The sequence below is a fragment of the Falco cherrug genome, chromosome 5, assembly GCF_023634085.1.
Source record: "Falco cherrug isolate bFalChe1 chromosome 5, bFalChe1.pri, whole genome shotgun sequence".
In the NCBI taxonomy this organism is placed as follows: Eukaryota; Metazoa; Chordata; class Aves; order Falconiformes; family Falconidae; genus Falco; species Falco cherrug.
The window spans coordinates 71,624,952-71,643,349 of NC_073701.1; the positions used below are offsets into that span (position 1 = coordinate 71,624,952).

Consider the following 18,398-nt stretch of genomic DNA (forward strand, 5'->3'; position numbering starts at 1 on the left):
GATGTTGCCAGCACAGCACAGAGCCCACCCCTGCCCTCTCTGATCTGCAGGCACCAAACTGCGAGTGCTGCCCACACGGCCCTGCACCCATCCCTGCTCCCACCCCTGACTGGAAGGATGAGCCCCGCCACAGCTCCAGCCTGGGGAGGGCACCCATAGGTGCAGGCAGACACCCTGCCAGGTGATGCTCTGCTGTGGTCGGTGCCCAGCTGCACCATAACGTGCCCTCAGCACCAGCAAGGGCTGCTGGAGGGAGGGGGGGCTGTCCCACAGCCCTGATTTTTGCCTGTTTTATTTCTCCTCTCCCCTCCTCGGGGACAAGACAAGGGCTGATGCCACCCACAAACTAAACCCACGTACTCCATTGGCACCCTGACCTCCTCCAGCATGGCTGCTGCTGGGGGGAGCCCTGGCACAGGGGCTCGCTGCCAAGCCCTGGCGCCAGGGTCCCCATGGCTGCTGTCCCAGGCCAGCCAGGCTGTGCCATGCCACGCTACGCTGTGCCACTCTGGGGAGGCACACCTACCACCTGCTGTCCCCCGTTGGATGGGAAACCATCCTTGGCACTGACCCGTGGCCTGCTCTCCCCTGCCTGGCCGATGCTGATGTGGGGTCTCAAGGCTCGAGCAAGAGGGAGGGGATACACCCGGGACGTCGCATCCTGTTCATCCCAGCCTGGCGCTGGGATCGACCTCAGGGTGCTGACCTGGGGAAGACACTGTCAGGGGAAGGCTCTACAGCTGCGGTGCAGGATACAGTGGGGAGGCACTGGTGGATTCTAGATGTGCCACGCTCCGGCAGTGGGGTCCCAGAGTAGAGCAGCGATGGCATCAGCTGCAAGTGAAGTAAGAGATAAAGCAGCGAGGGAGGATGAAGCTGGACAGCAGGTCCTACATGCCTGGATGCTTTGCAACCCTCCACCAGCTCTTCCACCCCACCAGGCATGAGCTTGGGCCACTCAGCCACTTGCAGCCTGACTCTTTATCACTGACACTGTTCGGCGGGTCTTGAATAAGAGTGGAGCAGCTGGCTGCAGCCACCCATCCCAAGGCTCGTCCGTCCCTGACAGAGCCCACTGAGACCAGAGCTTCCCCTGTGACCAGATAGATGCCATGTTGTGGCCTCTCAGAGCTGCTGCAATGCCCAGCAGAGCTGCGAGTCCTGGCAAGTGAGAGGATGCAGGAGGCACAGGGAGGGCTGCAGGACACACAGGGGAATGATCCAGCATCATGTTTTCCCTCTGGACCAGCAGTTTCCTTCCTGAGGGCTGTGTGTGCTGCCTCAGCCCAGCCTCACCACCCATCCCACTGCAGGAAGGGTGCTTTGCTGTGCCTTCAGCTTCACCAGGCCCTTTGCTAACCTCCACCTCTCTTTCCCGGATTCTCCCATCACGGTCCCTCCTAGAAAGGTGCGTGAAGAGCCTGGGATGTGGTACAGGGGGTGCTCCAAGCCACCATGCTGCAAAGCAGTCCCCGCAGAGTCTGCAGAGCCTGCTCCACTGCCGAAAGCAGAGACTGCAGCCGCCGCTGGGCTCTGGGCTTCCTCCTCATCACCGGCTCTGGCAGCGCCACTGAGCCCCCCGAGGTTGCAGCCGCAGGCGGCCGAGCCCAGCCTGGCCAAGCCGAGCCCAGCAGCAGCCCCAGGGTAGGACTGACCTTGCTGGGGCAGGCTCTGCCAGAGCCATAAATAACTCAGGGCTGCAGCCTGGCAGTGGAAGTGCCCAGCAGAGCCATTTGAAGAGCACTGGAAGGAAGAAAATACATGCATGGAGAGGAAATGGCTCCGAATTTCTGGTCACTACACCAGGAACAACCACATTTGCTCCCTTCACCTTCCCCTGCTGTCAGGGAGCCGTTTCAGCCCGCGGCAGCACCCAGAGCTGAACGTGCCAGCACACTTCTCCCCTCCCGCTCATCTGCATCTGTGTGCACTGCTTATTCCAAGCAGAAGGCTGTCAGGAGAAGATCTCTCCCAAGTTCGGCACTGGGGAGCAGCCAGCTCCCCAGAAGGCTTTCAGCAGCAAAATCCTCCCCAGCTTCACACGTCGGAAAGCAGTGGCGATGATGCAGCGTGGTCCCATGAAGCTTGGGAGCTGGTGCCCTGCAAAGTCTCCCCGGCACCGGCGCACTCCTCAACACAGGATCCCAGCTCCGGCATGTGGCCAGGAAGACGGGGCGCACACAGTGATGGCTTCCCGAGGGCTGGGTGCAGCTGCTGGCGGTGTGGGCAGCGGTGCCTGCATCTCGCCCCCAGCGCTGGCAGTGATGGGGAGCAGCAGCCACCCCTCACCACACGCTGTCCCCATTCCTCCCAGCCACACTGCTCTGCAGAAAGTGGGACCTTCCAAAACAACCCCAGCTGCGCCCTGACCATCACTGCGCTGGGTGAGCCTGCACTGTGCCGTGCTGCCAGCTCTCCCCAAGTTTGCAGGCTGCCAGTTATGTGCAGAGAAAACTGCCCGTCAGTGCAAAAATCTGCAAAAGTCTGCAAAAATCTGCAAAAGCCTTCCCTCCTCCAGGGAGAGGAATGAAGTTCCAGGAGAAGATGTTTTCCCCAGTCACATCCCATCCCCTGTTTTTCCCAAGTCTGATCTCCAGTCCGCTGACAGTGCTGGCACTGGGGATACTGCTTTGGGTAACCCCAAAAGGAGCGTCCCAGGAAGCACTCCAGTGCCTCTGAGCTACGCTATCTGACCAGACACAGGCGGATGCACTGGAAAACTGCAGGGAAACCCCTAGCTGCTGCTTTCCAGGTACGCTGGGGGCTCGGGCTCGTACTCGCAGGCTCTTGCAGATGAGAGGTTTTATCAGTTCGCTGTCAGCCTTCCCTTTGATGAGCCTCCATCCCTGAGCTGCATTGCTAACAAATCCCCAGGCATTAAAAATAAGCTGAAGCTTTGCAGATAAATCGGCGCAGGCGTCCGGATCGAGGGCAAGGGCAGGCTTGGGAAGGGGGGGGAAGACAAGGCACGGCCGCAGTTCAGATGCTGCCCTCCCATCCCTCAGCATCAGCCACGCGCAGCCCAGCAGTCCCCAATTATCAAGCTCTCCATTGATCCAGGGACAACCGTGCATGGCATGACTGCATCCCCCGCCAATCCAGGGAACAGCTACGGCACACACCGGGGACACCATGCACTGCCAGTCCTCGTGCCGCAGAGGCACCACATCCCTCTGTGCCAGCCCAGACTCCAGAGGCCCTTCGCTGCAGCAGCAGCAGGATGCTCACCCCCACAGTGCCAGGCTTTGGGGCTGGGGCACAGGGACCGAGCAGTGCTGCCGGGTACACGCGTCTCACCAGGGCTGGCTGAGCAGGTGGAATTATCCTCAGGGCCAGAGGCATAAAACAATGTTATCAGGAACACGTTGCGGTTTTGAGGGTTCACCCTGGCCCTGCACAAGCCTCTGCTCAGTCTCGTGGTTATAGAGGGGGGTGAGAAATGGGGATCACCACCTCCAGCCTCGCAGCAGGGGTGCTGCTGCCCACCTTTGCCCACCAAAGCTGCCCTCCTCAGTGTCACCGCCTGTCAGTGTCCCCAGCTGGGACCTTCCCAGGTCGCCACCAAACCCTCAGCCCCCACCACCAGCTGGAGGCACCAAACACCAGCACCCAGCAGAGGGGATGGCTGTGGTGGCACTGGGGACCCCGGTGAACCGCAGAGCCCCATGTCAGTCGGGGAGCAGACTGTAGGGCATCCCTAGGTGCTTGGGCACCCCAGGGAGAGCCATCCCCCTACCCAGCACCCCCCTGCCAGCTGCAGAGTACCCTTAAGGAAGATCGCTTCTGTGCACTGGGGATATTCATCCCTGAGTTATCTCGTGCCGTCTCCCTCCATCTGAATGATTAATCCCCCACAGCTAATTAGAGGAAAGGGCCAAGAGCACCTATTTAGACTCAATTCAATTGCCTCCACGATGGCATAATTAAAAAAAGCAGCTTAATGGCAGTGCATGCCCAGCACCAAAATCGATGGGCAGCGTCTGTGCAGAGGGAGCCAGCCCCATCCCGACACGCACCAGAGATTTATTCGACCATGGGAGACAAATCCATACTGGGGCACGGCCGCTGAGCGCCAGCGGGTGCTGCGGCAGGGGCCGGGGCTGCGGCAGCCGGTTCATCCCACGCCACCGGGCAAATTCCACCACGCCGGGTCACTCCTGCCGCTGCCAGGAGGGCACAGCTCCCTTGCAGGAGCCCTGGCAGGTCTCGCACTGGGTGCTGCCACAGCAGCACAGGGGAGCCGGCATCGGCACAGCGAAAGCTGGCAGGAGAGTCAAAAAAACCAGATTCGGTCTGTTAAAGGGAAAAGCAACAGGCCATAAAAATCCCAGCTTTAGAAACTTCACAGGGCTTTGATGAAAGGGCAAACCAGAAACTATATTATACTTCATCCATCTCTGGGCCCAGGGAATTCGGCTGCAGTTCCTGCAGCCCAGCTCCTTGCCTAACATGATAAGTGCTGCATGAACCAAAAGCGAAGGGGCCAGCACAGCCACGAGGGTATTTCTTCCTCTTCTCCCCTCGGTGCTTTTTCCAGGGGAAGGGGAGACAGAAGGAATTATTTCTGGAAGCAATGGTAGTGGCTTATTTTTATTGCAGGAGCCGGGGGGGGAAGCTATTGTGCTGCCCCAGATCTCTGCAGGCCGGGAGGGCAGCGTGGCTCTGTGCGGTGGCATGGGGAGGCAGCACATTGTGGGGGGAAACGTGGTGTTCCTGCCGCAGGGATGGGGGCGAGTGGTTGGGAAGGAGGCAGAAAAGGTGAAGGAAAATGGGTGATGAGACCCCTGTCCGCTGTGCCAGGCTGGCAGCATCCAGCAGCCCAGTGGAGGCAGCCGGGGTAGCACAGCCTCCTGCCCCCAGGCTGGGTTTCAGGCTGTCCCAGCTGAGAACTGAGGGTTGTGTTGGAAGCAGCCGGAGCTGGAAAGCCCTTAGGGAGAGAGCGACAGATGGACAGGTGGTGGGACAGGCAGCTCCTGGAGAGCTGGCTGCTAGCCCACCCCAGCCAACCCACACCCCTCAAGGCTGCTCCCCAGGGCCAGCACACAGGGGCACTGGCGAGAGTGGGCTGCCTGCTGCCTGCCTGCCTGCTCACTGCTGCCTGCCTGCTCACTGCAGCCCCTCCCCTGACCACGGCTCACCATCCAGCATTGCAGCCGCTCCCCGGCAAAGCTGCCTCCAGATCCCCAAGCCCCTGCTCCCTTCAAATGCCCAAGACAACCACAAAAGCAGCCGTGGCAAAGCCCATCCCCGCTACTCCAGCCTCCCGCTGCCCACCCCGAGCCAGGGCTGGGCATGGTACCATGCACCAGTGAGGGCTTCCCTGCCAGGGCTTGCAACGAGATGGACATCCCACAGGAGCTGCATGCAGCCAGGAGCAGGATATACTGGGAGAGCAATACACAGCAACAACATTTATTTATTTCCAATTAATTTAATCTGCCTGGAACTGGTAGGGGTGGTGATGACCCCCAGATAGGAGAGGAGAGGTGATCATGGGATCTCGTGGGATCCCGTTGTGCCAAGATGGTGCTTTTGAGGATACTGACCTCCGCCACAGCCCCTGCTGCCTTCCCAGCTCTCCTGCCTGCCCCGCATGGCACGCTGCTCATGCTGGATGGCACGCTGCCTGCAGCACAGCCGGAGTACACGCACTGGCAGGTATCAGGATGGGGACAGGAGGGCAGGTGAGGACAGGTGGCTCACTGCAGCCAGAGGACTGTTGTCCTTGCTGGTGAAATGTGTCCCCCCCCATGCCGGGACTGGAGCAGCCGAGGCTGGGCAGGGGCTGCACTCCTGCAGCACCAGGCACGGGCAGGTGATGCGCCGGGGGAGCCCCAGTCACCCTGCCGATACCTCGGGAGCCTGTGAACCACCAGCTCCCAGCTCACATGTAGCATCTTGCACATGCGCGTGCAAAGCCCAGCAGGTCCCTGATCAAGTGCACACTGCCCAGGGGCGAGGGATGGCTTGTTCCGGCCCTGCTCCATGTACTAAAGCAAACCAGCTCTGGGATGGCAAGGGGACAACAGTGTCCTGCTGAGGGCACGGGACAGCTGTGGGGGTGTGAGCGGTCGCTCCGGTGGGGGCTGACCAGGCTGCCGGGAGCAGGACCTGCTCCCTGGGATGGGTGCTGCTTCCCTTGGAGTGGGGTGGGATGGGATAGGGTGGGATAGGGGGTACATCCAGCTCCACAATTCCTAAAGTGCAGCTCCCTCTAGTGTCACACCAGCCCTCCAGAGCTGTCACCGTGCACCCACAAGGCAAGGTCACGGCTCTGCAAGGACAGCACCCACCAGGAGGGTCCCCAGGGTTCTGGAACAGCATCCACCAGGAGGGTCCTCAATGCACAGGGACAGCACCCACAAGGCAAGGTCACCACTGTGCAAGGACATCACCCACCAGAAGGGTCCCCAGGGTGCCGGAACAGCACCCATGAGGAGGGTCACCACTGCTCAGGGACAGCACCCACAAGGATGGTCCCCAGGGTGCAAGGACATCACCCACAAGGAGGGTCCTCACAACACAGTGACAGCACCCACAAGAAGTGTCCCCAGGGTGCAAGGACATCACCCACAAGGAGGGTCCCCACAGCACAGGGACAGCACCCACAAGGCAAGGTCACTGCTGTGCAAGGGTATCACCCACCAGGAGGGTCCCCAGCACGCGGGACAGCACACACAAGGAGGGTCCCTACGGCGCAGGGACAGCACCCATGAGACAAGCCCTAAGCCACCCGTGCAGCCCCGGGGTGCGGGCAGTGGGCTTGCACGCAGCGCTTGCAGCCGGGGAGGCGGCTGATGAAGCACCGGCAGCGAGACTGAAAACTCATCCTGGCCTAATTATTCCTAATATTCAATTCATCAATCTGCAAGGGGATGATCGTGCTCTGCCGGAGCGGCTGCCAGCAGCTCTCTCTCCCAGGGCTTGTCATGCCGTTAAGCTGTGCCAGCTCCTCCCAGGCAAATGAAAGGCAGCAGGAAGGCAGGAGGCAGCTCCGAGCTGGGCAGGGGAGCCCTGGCCCCAGGGGACAGGCTGGGGTGGGCACTGGGGGTGCACGGAGAAGATCCCAAACCTCCAGCACCCTGTGATGGGGAGGGTCCTCACATCCACTGCTCCTTGGGGACACAGCAACACAGCCACAGCTGTGGACCACCCTGAATCACTGACTCTGTCCATGCAGGAGAGGGGGGACAGAAGGTGCTCAGCTGTGGGGCAGCAGCTCGAGGGGCCACCACAGCCCATGGGGACTCGCAGCCAGGGATGCCAAGAGCAAAGCTGGTGCAGTCAGCACAGCTCTGACTGCTGGACCTGCCCGCGGATCCTGGAGATCCAGATCTCTGGAGGATTCAGGAGATCAGCCAACCCTGGGGCTCTGCGGGAGAGACACCCTATGGAAGGTGGCAGGGCTCCCCACGCAGGCAGGGCTCCCCAGAACGGGCAGGGCTCCCAGGGCACCCCTGTAAACATGCACGATGCTGGAGCCGTGCCGATGCCGCGGGCAGCGCTGCGCATCGGTGCCAGCCTACCCCGTTTGATCTCCCTGCAAGCAGACAGCTCTCAGAAGTCGCTAGCTCCCTGCCGGGGTGTGCTTTAAAAGTATATTAAAAAAGGGGGTGGGAAAAGAGGGATTTTGCTCCAAAGATTGATGCTGACAGTGAGCTGTGAGAAGGCAAGGGCGAGCCACCCCGTGCAAGGCTGTCATTTCAAATCAGAACGCACCGCCAACCTCGAGGGACTGTTTTGATCATTAACGGAAAGGATTTTTTCATCACTTTCCTCAATCAAATTAATCTGAAGTGAAAAACGTGGAGCTGACAAAGGAAATATTTATAAAGCAAACGAGGCAACATCAAAGGCAAGCGGGCGCCCGGCTCCCAAGGCTACCAAAACAGGGAAGGCAGGAGCCCGGCACACGCCGCAGCAGCACACGGCAAGGTTACGGGGAGCTTTAAAAATGGAGATTGGCGGCACTTGCAGCCAAGCAGCTCTTTGCTTCTATTTCTGGGGGTCACTGGCTCCTGACCAGCCACTTTGTGCACAGGGACGGTGGCAGCTGGCCGCTGTCCTGCATCCCTCCTCCTGCTGCTGACAGCGATCCAACGCAGCAAAGCAGCGAGGGCATGCTGCCGCCTGCTCCTGCCTGTCCCTCCGAATGCGCTGATCCTGCTGCCCATCCCTCTGGGTGCATTAAGCGTGGTGTCCCACACCACAGCACCATCCTGGGGGTCCTGGGAGGAAGGCAGGACCCTCATCCTCCTCCCCAGCGTGACAGCCCATACTGCCTGGGCTCGGTCATGGGGATGTGGGGGATGCAGGGAGAAGCCACTCTCCTCGGGGATGGTCAGGGCTGCCCCGCATGGGGATGGCCCCCTCAGTACCTTGGGGCCGGGATCCCCAGCACCTCAGGGCCAGGCACAGGGGACACAGGACCGCTGCTAGCAGCACCAGAAGCACCAAGGGCTCCAGCAGGGCCCAGCAGTGGTGGGGACCTGGTGACTGGAGCCAGGGGCTCTGGCCAGACATCACCCTCATCTCCTGCCTATGAGCATGCAAGGGCGAATGCAGTCAGGTTTGGGGAGAAAAAAGGTGGTTTCAAGCAACAGCCAAGCATGGCAGGGTGGGAGACAGCAAACCCTGCTCCACTGTGGTGCAGAGCGATGGTGGCTGGAGGAAAACCGGCACCAGTAACTCCTGGGATGGCTGGCAGTGTGCAGAGCGGAACCCTGCTGAGGCACAGCCCAGCATGGGGCCAGGACCCTCACAGAAACAACCAGGTTTCCATTTCAGAGACCGGAGCTCTCTTCACGAGTCCCAGCAACATCCTCACAGCCACTTCTGACTACAACAAGTGATAGACTTCGCATTAGAAGTCTCACAAGCTGCTATTTTTTTCTTTCTTTCTTTTTTTTTTTAATATATAAACAGGGCTCTGAAATGGAAAGATGCAATTAGGCATGGAAATAGTCCTCAATGAGCAGCAGCGAGCAGCCTCGCTATGAAAGAAATTGATTTTATTTGACCATTTTATGAGCATTTGAAAATTGCATCCTGAGCATGTGCTTCAGTAGTTAAGTGCACATTATATTCTTCATTCCCCTGAATTGCTCTAAACCAGCCTAGAAAAATATGCCACGGAAACAAAGGGAAATATAAAGTGACGTGGGTACACAGCATTCCTGGGAAATGGGTCCAGCTGAAAGCAAGACCGCAGCCCCTCAGAGAAGCCAGCTCAGAGGGTGCTCCAGCTTTGGGTGCATGCTGCAATTCCCTGTGGAGAGCCCCTGGGTCACCCGTAAGGACCCATGCAGCACCACCGGCATGGGCAGTGCCAGCTCCCGGCCCCGCACCAGCACCTGCCTGCACCAGGAATGAGTGAAGACATCGCCACCAGCCCCAGCATCTCCATACCTTCTTCCCAATGAGCTTCTTGCGCAGGAATTCCCGGGCCTCGAACATGTAGGGAATGTCATAGAGGGGCCTCAGCTTCCTGTTCTTGTCCTGCAGCAGGGGCAGAGAGGTGGCACAGGTTAGGGAAGTCCCCCAGAAACACCCTGTGATGAGCATCCCTGCGGGCATGCAGCCCACTCCCCTCTCCAGAGCAGACACCCCAAAGCTGGTGCACCCAGCACGCCCCCACACCTGCTCCCATGAGTGCCATCCCACTCCTGCACCCCATGGTGAGCTCCCCGAGCATCGCTGCAGCCCCAGCTCTGACAAAACTCTGAGGGGAGCCCCTAGCCAACACAAGGACATGCCAGCAGCCACCTTTCGGTAGCAGGCTGAGCATCTCCAAGTTTAAGTGTCAACTCTGTAAGGGGAAGGGATGGAGGGGAATTTGGGGTGGGAGAGGTGGCCAGAGTTCCTCCAACAACCTGACCACCTCCACCGAGCCACTTGGCCCCACTCATCCAATGCCAGGCAGTTCAACACCACATCCCCCAGCCCCGCGGGCACTGCCCGGGGATCTCCACTTGCAGAGGGAAGCAGCAAAGGTCTTCCCTCCCCAAAATGCTGCACACGGCAACCCCTCCCCGTGCCCACTGCTTGCCCTGCCTGCAGGAGGGGAAAATAAAGCTCAGAGAGCTCTGTAATTAAGAGAGCTGTGCAAACTGGGTACATGGCCTCTGTTCACACAGGCTCCTGCACAAAAGTTGCTTGTTAGACAAGCTCGTTATCAGCCAGTGATTAACAGCACTTGCGGGAGGAGATGCCCAGGAAAGGGAACGAGAGGGCATCTTGCTGCTCATTGCCCATCAGCTGCTTGAGGCCTCTCGTGGCAATAAAATCCCTTCAAAGGCTGAGCAAAAGGGGGAGTTTTCCAGTGGAAAAAGCAGTGAGGATTTGGGAAGGACACATGGGTGGGAAGGGGCCAGGGAACGGCTCCAGCCACGCTGCATGCCTGCACCTGCATGAGCTTTGTGGCAGGTCTTGTGGAGCAGAATTGGCAGCAGTGAGCCTGGTGAGCTATATAAGATAATGTGTAAGGTGTACAAGATAATCCATACAGGACACAGGGTGCTGCTCACCCTCCCTGGGTCACCCTCTGCCCCTGGGAGCCCCCAGCTCCCTGCAGCATCCTAACAGTCTCTGTGGCATGGCACAGCAGTGTGTCGCCCGGTGGGGCAGGCAGGGGCTCACATCCCAGCCCCAGAAGAGCCGGGGTGGGGACTGAGCTGCCACCAAGGCTGGTAATTCCCCCGACTCCACACCCCAAAGTGCCTGCGGCATAGTGTCCCTCAGCCCCTGGTTTTGCCCAAGGGCTCCCGGCAGGGCTCCAGGCAGGGTCCCTCCTGTCCAGGTACCGTCACCGAGAGCAGCCAAAGCAAGCACCATGCAAGAGCATGGGACAGGTGGGCAGCAGTGTCCCTGGCCACCCTCCCTGTGATGAGGCTCTGGTGACAAATCCTCAGGGCAGAGATGGTGCCTTTGGAGCCACCCCTAAACTGTGCCACTGCCACCACCCCTGGGCACAGCACATGGTGACTGCACAACAGACCTGGCTTTGAACGCGATGCCAAGGAGCTGCCACTGCTCAGCACCGTTCCCAGAGGGAGTGAAGCAGCTTTCCCAGGCAGATCCTGCTCCCTCACTGGTGCTGTGCTGGACTTTGGACACACTTTGCAGTTGGCTGCACCAGCACTGTTATGGTCATGGTGCCTTTGGGCCCTGTCAGCACGAGGGGAGGAAGGTGGGAGAAGCCAAGACAAGACAAGCCAGCCCTGGGAGGTCCCCGGCCCACGCTGGTGGAGGACAGCCCTTGGCACATTGTTTCGCTCACTGGCACGGTGCCGTGGGGCAACAGCCCCCTGCACACCACGCCAAGCTGGGAAGGAATACACTGAAAAGAGGGAGATAAGGTGAAAGCAGCAGGAAATGAAAGAGAGGGAGCGAGCGGACAAAGACATGCTGGCACTTGCACTCCATGTTCTTCTGTAATGAATGAGGATTTGATGGAGTTTATTGTCCTCCATGCCATTCCCAGGCTGCTCCTTGGAGCCGTTGCCTCCTCCACCCGCATCGCCACTTGCCCAGCGCCACAGCCCCTGCCGGCACAGGTGATGGGATCGGCGCCAGACCCTGCAAGGACATCTCCACCCACAGCAGTGAGCCAGTGCAGCACCCAGTGCCAAATCCATCCCTGGAGGAGGCTCCTGCTCCATGCAATGGCTGGAAAACCCTTTGCAGGCAGGGCAAGGGCATGTCCCCAGCCTGGCAGGGTGCGGGACCAGCAGAGATGGGATTTCTTCAGGAAAGGAGCTTTTATGCTCACTGGGGCTCAGTCTGATATTACTTGTGGCAGAGAAAAGCTTCCTGGCACCTAAGGAGACAAGCTTGATGAGGCCAGCACGGAGCTGTGGTAGGCAGCACGGGATGTGGTGCTAGCTAGCTGGCCCCGAAGCTGGTTTTCTGGCAGGGAAGCTTTCTCCTTGCCCCATATAAAATAAAGCCCCGGCTGAGCACATGGGGATGGCATGGCTGGCAGGTGGCCAGAGGGAAGCCCTGGCACGGGCGGTCGCCCCACTCGGGAGCGTGCTGCTGCCGTAGGGAATGCTGGCACTGCTGCCGAGCTGCTTCAGCCCCGCGCTCGGGCCAGCTCCCCGGCTGTGCTGTGGCACATCACAGGACGATGCATTATTCACACTGCTCCCCTCCCCGGCGAGGTGCTCGGGGACGGATGCATCTCCATTATTTAGCTGGTGCCAGAAAAATTCCCAGTTCCATGCCAGGGCTGGAGTCAAGCCGCGTGATAAATCCTGCAGTGCCAGGAGTGGGGTCTGAGCGGGGATGCCGGGGAAGATGCCCACTCCTCCTGGAGCATTGCCCCATGGACCACGGGCATCCCCTTGGGCCCTGCAGCAGCATACACGAACCCGTCCCTGTCCCCTTGCGGCAGGGCCCTGGCCGTGCGGAGCCGGAGGAGCAGGGATGACTAACTCCTCATTTCACGGTCCAGTGCTGCAAAGCCGTGCCGTACAGCCACGGCCGTCGCTTTGCTGAAAAATCACCACGCGGAGACAGAGAAGTAAGCCACAGGGCTGAGACTAGGGGAGCGCTCAGCCCTCCAACACGGCACATGCCAGTGCTCCCCACATTGCCACCTCCTGCCCTCCCTGCCTGCCCCCCAAGGCAGAGCCCAGGCTTTGCTCCAGCCCCTGGAGCAGGCAGGGGCTGGGCTGGCCCGGCAGCAGCTAGGGGAAGCGCTGGCACAGCTAGCTGTACGCTGGCAGAGATGAGCGTGCAGGAGCTGCCGCCGGCCACACCACCCACCAGCCCCCCACTCTGCCCCTCGCCATACCCAGCCAAAGCAATAGGCAGTGCAATGCCCCTGGCTGCCAGGCCCTGCTCCCCGTGGGGCCAGGAGAGCCCCCAAAAGCCCAGGAGAGCTCCCAGAAGAAATGCTTGCACTCAAACACTACCTCTTCCCTGCAGCCAAACCCAGGATTGCTGTCCCCGGCCCCATCCCAGCAGCTCTGCGCTGCAAGGACTCCCGCTTCAGGGTCACACAGCAGGCTGCTGCCTGCACTCAACTGCCTGCTCTGCCTGCTGGGCACCTGGAGCATCTCCAGTCCCGAGTCCTCAGGGCAGCTCCCACTGCCAGCCCCTGCAGCCAGCGGCACCCTGGGGTGCCCGCTGCTCACTGGCACAGCACCGCCACCGTGGAACCTGATGGGACCCGGGTGACGCATCTCTCCCAAGGTCACGGCGAAGCCTCAAGATAAATAACACTGCTCTGCACAGGCAAAGCCCTGTGCAAACACTAATTAATCTTCACTAACGAACTCCAAATTTATTGCTTATTTAAGTGTCTATCTGGCACAGGCTGTTAAGTCCCTAATCCCATCCCGCTCGGCGCTGGAGCACAGGAAGAATAGTGGGAGTGAGTGGCAAAGCTCTGGGTGGCCCCAGCATCACCCATGGTGCAGCACTGGAGGGCTCAGGTGCCGGCAGCAATCGCATCGGCAGAGAAGCAACTAGAGAGCAGCTCGGCAGCATTTGCACAGGGAGGGTACAGGAGCTGCTCACAAAGATGCCCCAGTTTTGCTTTTAAAGCTCCCATGGGATGCACTCTCCATCCCACCCAGCACAGGGCTGGCACGGTGCAGCCGTGGGTCCCGGCACAGTGCTGGCGTGGGGCTGGTGCTCTGGACAGGCTCCGCTGCCGCTGCTTAGCCAGGGATTTACCAGGCTTGTGTAAAACACTGCAGCTGCATTAATGAGAAGAGGGGAAATGCCTGACCTGGAAGCAGCGTTCAAGTGCTTAAAAGCCTCTTCTCCAAGCGCGGCGGCTCTCTCCGGCACTGCACAAAAGCAAACATTTGCCTTAAAAAAAACCCAGCAAAATTGAAGCATCTCACAGGTCTGCAGCCACATGAGACCACCCCAAAAAGAGGACCACCAGCACAGGCACCCCAGCAACAGTGCCAGCCCCACCACCGGAGCAGGCACCATCGCCGTGCCGTGCTGGGACCCACGGCTGCACCACACTGGCCCTGGAGGAGGCAGAGAGGCTGGGGCTGAGTCCTTACTGAGGCCACGTCGCTGTGATGCTGATGAAAAATGCAAACTCTTCTGTAATTCCCAGCACAAGTAAAATGCAATGGGCTGTGCCAGGAGTCAGATAATAGAAACATTTAAGTGTCCAATACATATCGCTCTTAACCACTGCCCTGTCAGCCACCATTAAATACCATTTTACTGGCCTGTAAAAATGATATTTCATATGAGAGGGGAAGTGGCCCAGCAGATGAGTCTGGGAAGCCGTTCAAGAACTTGGACACATGTTTGAGGCTTTGCAAATAAACATTAAAAATCAATATAACGGCAAGGATGTTAACTAAACTCTATGACCATCAAACATCCAGCAATTATAGACACGTAGGAAGATACTTCCTTTTTGAAACTACATCTCAACTCAAGAGCTCAAACCGCAGCAGCATCCCTCTAAGCCACCTCCCCCGTCACCTTCCTGGACATGGCTTTTAATGGTACACGAGGAAGTGACATCCTTGGCTGCATCCTGCTGCAGGAGCAGGACAAGCGAGCGAGAGGGACGGAACAGCTCAGCAGGGAGCTGCAGATGCCAAAATGCTGGCCCCGGCTTTCCTCAGTTGGTGGGGAGAATCATCAGCCATTCAAAAAAAAATAATTAAAAAACAACAACAAAAAGCATATTAGCCTCATTCAATTAAACGTGTGTGGTGAGGAAGTCGTTTTACTAGCCAGAAAGTCAATGCGCGGAGCTTCATCTTCAGAGAGTTGCTGGAGCAGGGGAGTGATGAAGTGCTCTCCCTTCCTCCTAGGATGTGGAGACAGGGATTTGAATCCAGAAATCAATGGGGATGTGCTGCTTCCTTGCAGGCTGCCTGCGGATACGTGTCAGGAAGCCCAGGGAAAGAAGCTAGCTTTTTGTTTAAAACAGAAGACAAAGCACCTCAAAAGTGGGTGCTGCCCCCGGGGCTGATGAGCACTGGGTGCCAGTGGACCCCTCAGCTTCCCTTCTCCTTAAATAACCACCATGTGGCTTTAAATACCTAACAGACTGAGTGAGTGATATCTCTCCTGTCAAATTAACATCATTACGCCGTACAGTAGCCAATTAAAGTCTATTTTCAGGAAAGCAGCAGCCCATATCTGCCGTGAAGGATTGCATCCTGCCATGGAGGGATTAAACACTGAGTGCCCTCAGTTCCCTGCTGCTGGGGGGTCCCGCTCCCAGCCCCTGGCCCCCTTCCCAAGGGCAGAAGATGGGGATGCCAATGGGTGCAGGCACATTTGGAGCAGCCAGAATCCAAGACCATGGCTAGTGAAACACAGCCCGGCATGCTGGTGGCACCTTCCTGACAGCCCACCGGTTCTGGGGTGCTCGCCAGCTTGCAGAGCAGGGGAGGATGGCCTGATCCCCCAGGAACAAGCTGGAGCTCCCAGCTCCCTGTGCACAGGACTTCAAAGTTTCTTCCAAGAATCCCGGCACAGGATGCTACAGGCACCAGGGCTCACAGGGGGAACCCAGAAGAGCCAAGGGGCTGGGACCCACAGCCCAGCAGCACCACAGGACTGCAGGTGGGGAGAGCTCCCCCTTCCCTGCCAGTGCAATTAGGGAAGCTTATTATTTGTAAAGCAATTAGCATAGCAAATCAACTCCAAGCGACACGTGAGAATAAGCTGTTCAAAGTGGCAAGGCGATATGGAGATTACCAGCTGCCACTGAAAGCAGCGGCCATGGCTGGTGTCCCCTGCTCTGGGATACAGCAGCCCCCAAGGGACCCCAGGATGGGGGATACCTGCCCCGTTCAGAGGCTGCCTGGCTTGTGCCAGGGGAAGAATCTGATCCAGAGCAAGCGGGGCTCCTTCCCATGGGCAGAGGAATCCTTGGGGCAGCAGCAAGGGAGACCTGGGCTGCCTGGTAAATGCCTGGAGTCAGCTCCTGCCGCTCCCCGGCATGGGGAGCGTGAAGGCAAAGGAGGGAAGGGGACACAGTTCATTAGCAGTGTCACTCCTGCGGTTCCCAGCCCTCCTGCCCTAGCACATCCTTGGCTGAACCCAGCACACCCAGCTCGCCAGGGGATGTGCCGAGCGGGAAATCCATCACGGAGGCCGGCGAGGCAGTGACAGCAAACGCGGCGGCGTGCTCCATGCTGGTGTAACGAGCAGAGCTGGCGCAGGGCTCCAAGAGGAGCCTGCAGCTGGTGAGCAGAATCACGCTGTTGCTGAGCGTTTGGGGACAGGCTTTTCCATATCAAAGCCTGTGTAGCGCATCGAAGCTCTGCTCTGCAAAGATGGCAAGGCACGCATCTGGTTCAGTGGTGTGCACGTGGGCGATGCTCTTACAAACGGCATCAGCTCCTTCATGGGTCTGTCCCAGGAGCCGGGCAGCGCTTCTGCAAGGAAAGGGATGACACCAAGAGCAAAAGCAGCTACAGGAAAGTGACAGCCCTGAGGACTGCAGGCACGTGCTGCAGTGAGGAAACAAGGACGAGGGGCTGCCACCGCACCAGAGAAATAAACAGCATCTCTGCTTGGGTGGCCCCAGCTCGCGCAAGCAGGTGCCAATTCCTGGATGCGAAGCGTGAAGTGAGTATTCGGCTTTCCCAGCGCTCTGCCTGCTCTGCCGCCTGCCTGCTCTCCTGCAAAAGTGTTCTCCACTCCTAATTGCCTGCAGAGCCCCTCCCTTGCAGCCGGCACTTCATACCAAGGCACCACGTGCCTCTCAACCACTCGAGTGATAAATGCTGGGTGCCCATGGCAGAGCAGGAGAGGGCTTTTATAAACTGGCAAAAAAGGAGAGTGCATGCCCAGAGACCCCGCCGGAGTGACCGAGTGCTGGCTGAGAGAAGGGCAGTGCTGCAGGCAGCCCTGCCTTGCCTTGCCCTGCTGCCAGCAAGCCCGCGGCCAGCCCCAGAGGTTGTGTGGGTTGCCAGCCCCAGGGGTGGCACAGGTTGCCAGCCCTACCTGGTTGCATCCCCAGCTGCAGCGATACCCATGGTGCCACCACACTCGGCATGGCAGACCGGACCAGCACAGGTATCAGTTGCAGCCCAGCCACAGCCAGGACTTGGGCAGGGGCTGTGCAAGAGTGGAGTCATTTGCAGCAGCAGCTGAGGACTAATGGGTTTGAGGGGCATGGGGGGATGCGGCACGCCCCCGGCAGCCCCCCAGCCAGCCTGGGAGAGCAGCTCCTTTCCAGCTGCTCTCTCAGGGGGCACAGGGAAGATCAGAGCACCTCAGCAGCTGCTTCTGCAGCTAACGAGACTGGCCGGAGTTACATCTGTAAGAGGATTAACGCCAGCTCTGGGAGCTCTCTGATACTCACACAAAGGAACGCCTCTAAACTAATGGGGGTCAGGAAGAAGCTTCCCCTGGAAGCCTGTTATCCTGCAGCTGCTGCTACAGGACAACTCCCACCTTCTTCTAAATCACCTGCCTGTGGTGGGAGAGCAGGCAGCTTCAAAAGCCCTGGCCAGGCGCTCCCATCATCTGTGCTGCGATATGGATGCTGCAGCCAGCAGCGCTGGGTGCTCACCCCATCACCAGCCCAACACCACCTGGCACCCATCTGCTCTCCTCTCCCATAATGGACACCCATAAGGATGCTAAGGCACACCACCAGTGGAGAGTGTGGTGAGGCAGGAGGGCAGTACCATCAGCACAGTGCTCCCGGCACCGACCACGCAGGAGCTCAGGGGAGCCAGCACCGTGGCTGAATCCATCCCAGCACCCTGTGGGTAGAGGATTTTACCTAGACCCTGTTCAGCCCTCGGGTGGGCATCAGAGCATCTCAGGCCCTGGAACTATTCAAACATCATTAGCAGAGTTAGGCTCCTGAGCTGAGCTGAGCCTCCATACCCAAACCAGAAAGAAAGGCCCCCATTTTAATCGCTTTCATTATCAAAACAGGCTCCCCGCTGGAGCCTTGTAATTGGAAGTCTACCATTTTAGCGTGATTTGCATTTTATCAAAGCATATTGAGAGGGCTCACAGGAGTGTTCTCCCCTCGGGTCCCTGGTGCTGCATGGTACCAGCACCATGACACAGAGTGGGGAGAGCCAGAGGCGCCCCTGCACCCCAGCATGTGCTCAGCACTGCAGGCATATGATGCTGCCTGTCCCTTTGGGAGAGGGACCTCGCATGGTGGCGGCAACTCCTGCCACAGTGTCTCAGCACTGCAGCGGTGCCAGCTGGGCCGAGCTTGCTGGCAGCTGCCCTTCACTGCAGCTGCAGGTGGGTTGAGCTCAGTGCTGACCTTCCTCGCCTCCAAACACAACCGGCAGCAGCAGCCACTTCGAGTCCTCCCTGCTCTGCAAAAGCTCTTCTGCTTCTTCTGCAGCAGCTTCCCCAGCAGCTGAGGGTGCCTCAGAGCACCTGAAGGCAGCTCAGGGAAGCAGGAGACAGCCAGGTTT

At 59.0% G+C, this 18,398-nt stretch overlaps 1 protein-coding gene across 1 annotated transcript in view; it reads right to left on the reverse strand.

The window, feature by feature from the left end:
• Positions 1–18,398, reverse strand: part of SND1 (staphylococcal nuclease and tudor domain containing 1) — a 128,787-nt gene that overhangs the window by 71,956 nt on the left and 38,433 nt on the right. Inside the window, exon 11 of the mRNA XM_055711513.1 lies at positions 9,409–9,498. Coding sequence (XP_055567488.1) covers positions 9,409–9,498 — 90 coding nt within the window. The remainder of the gene's footprint in view (positions 1–9,408; positions 9,499–18,398) is intronic.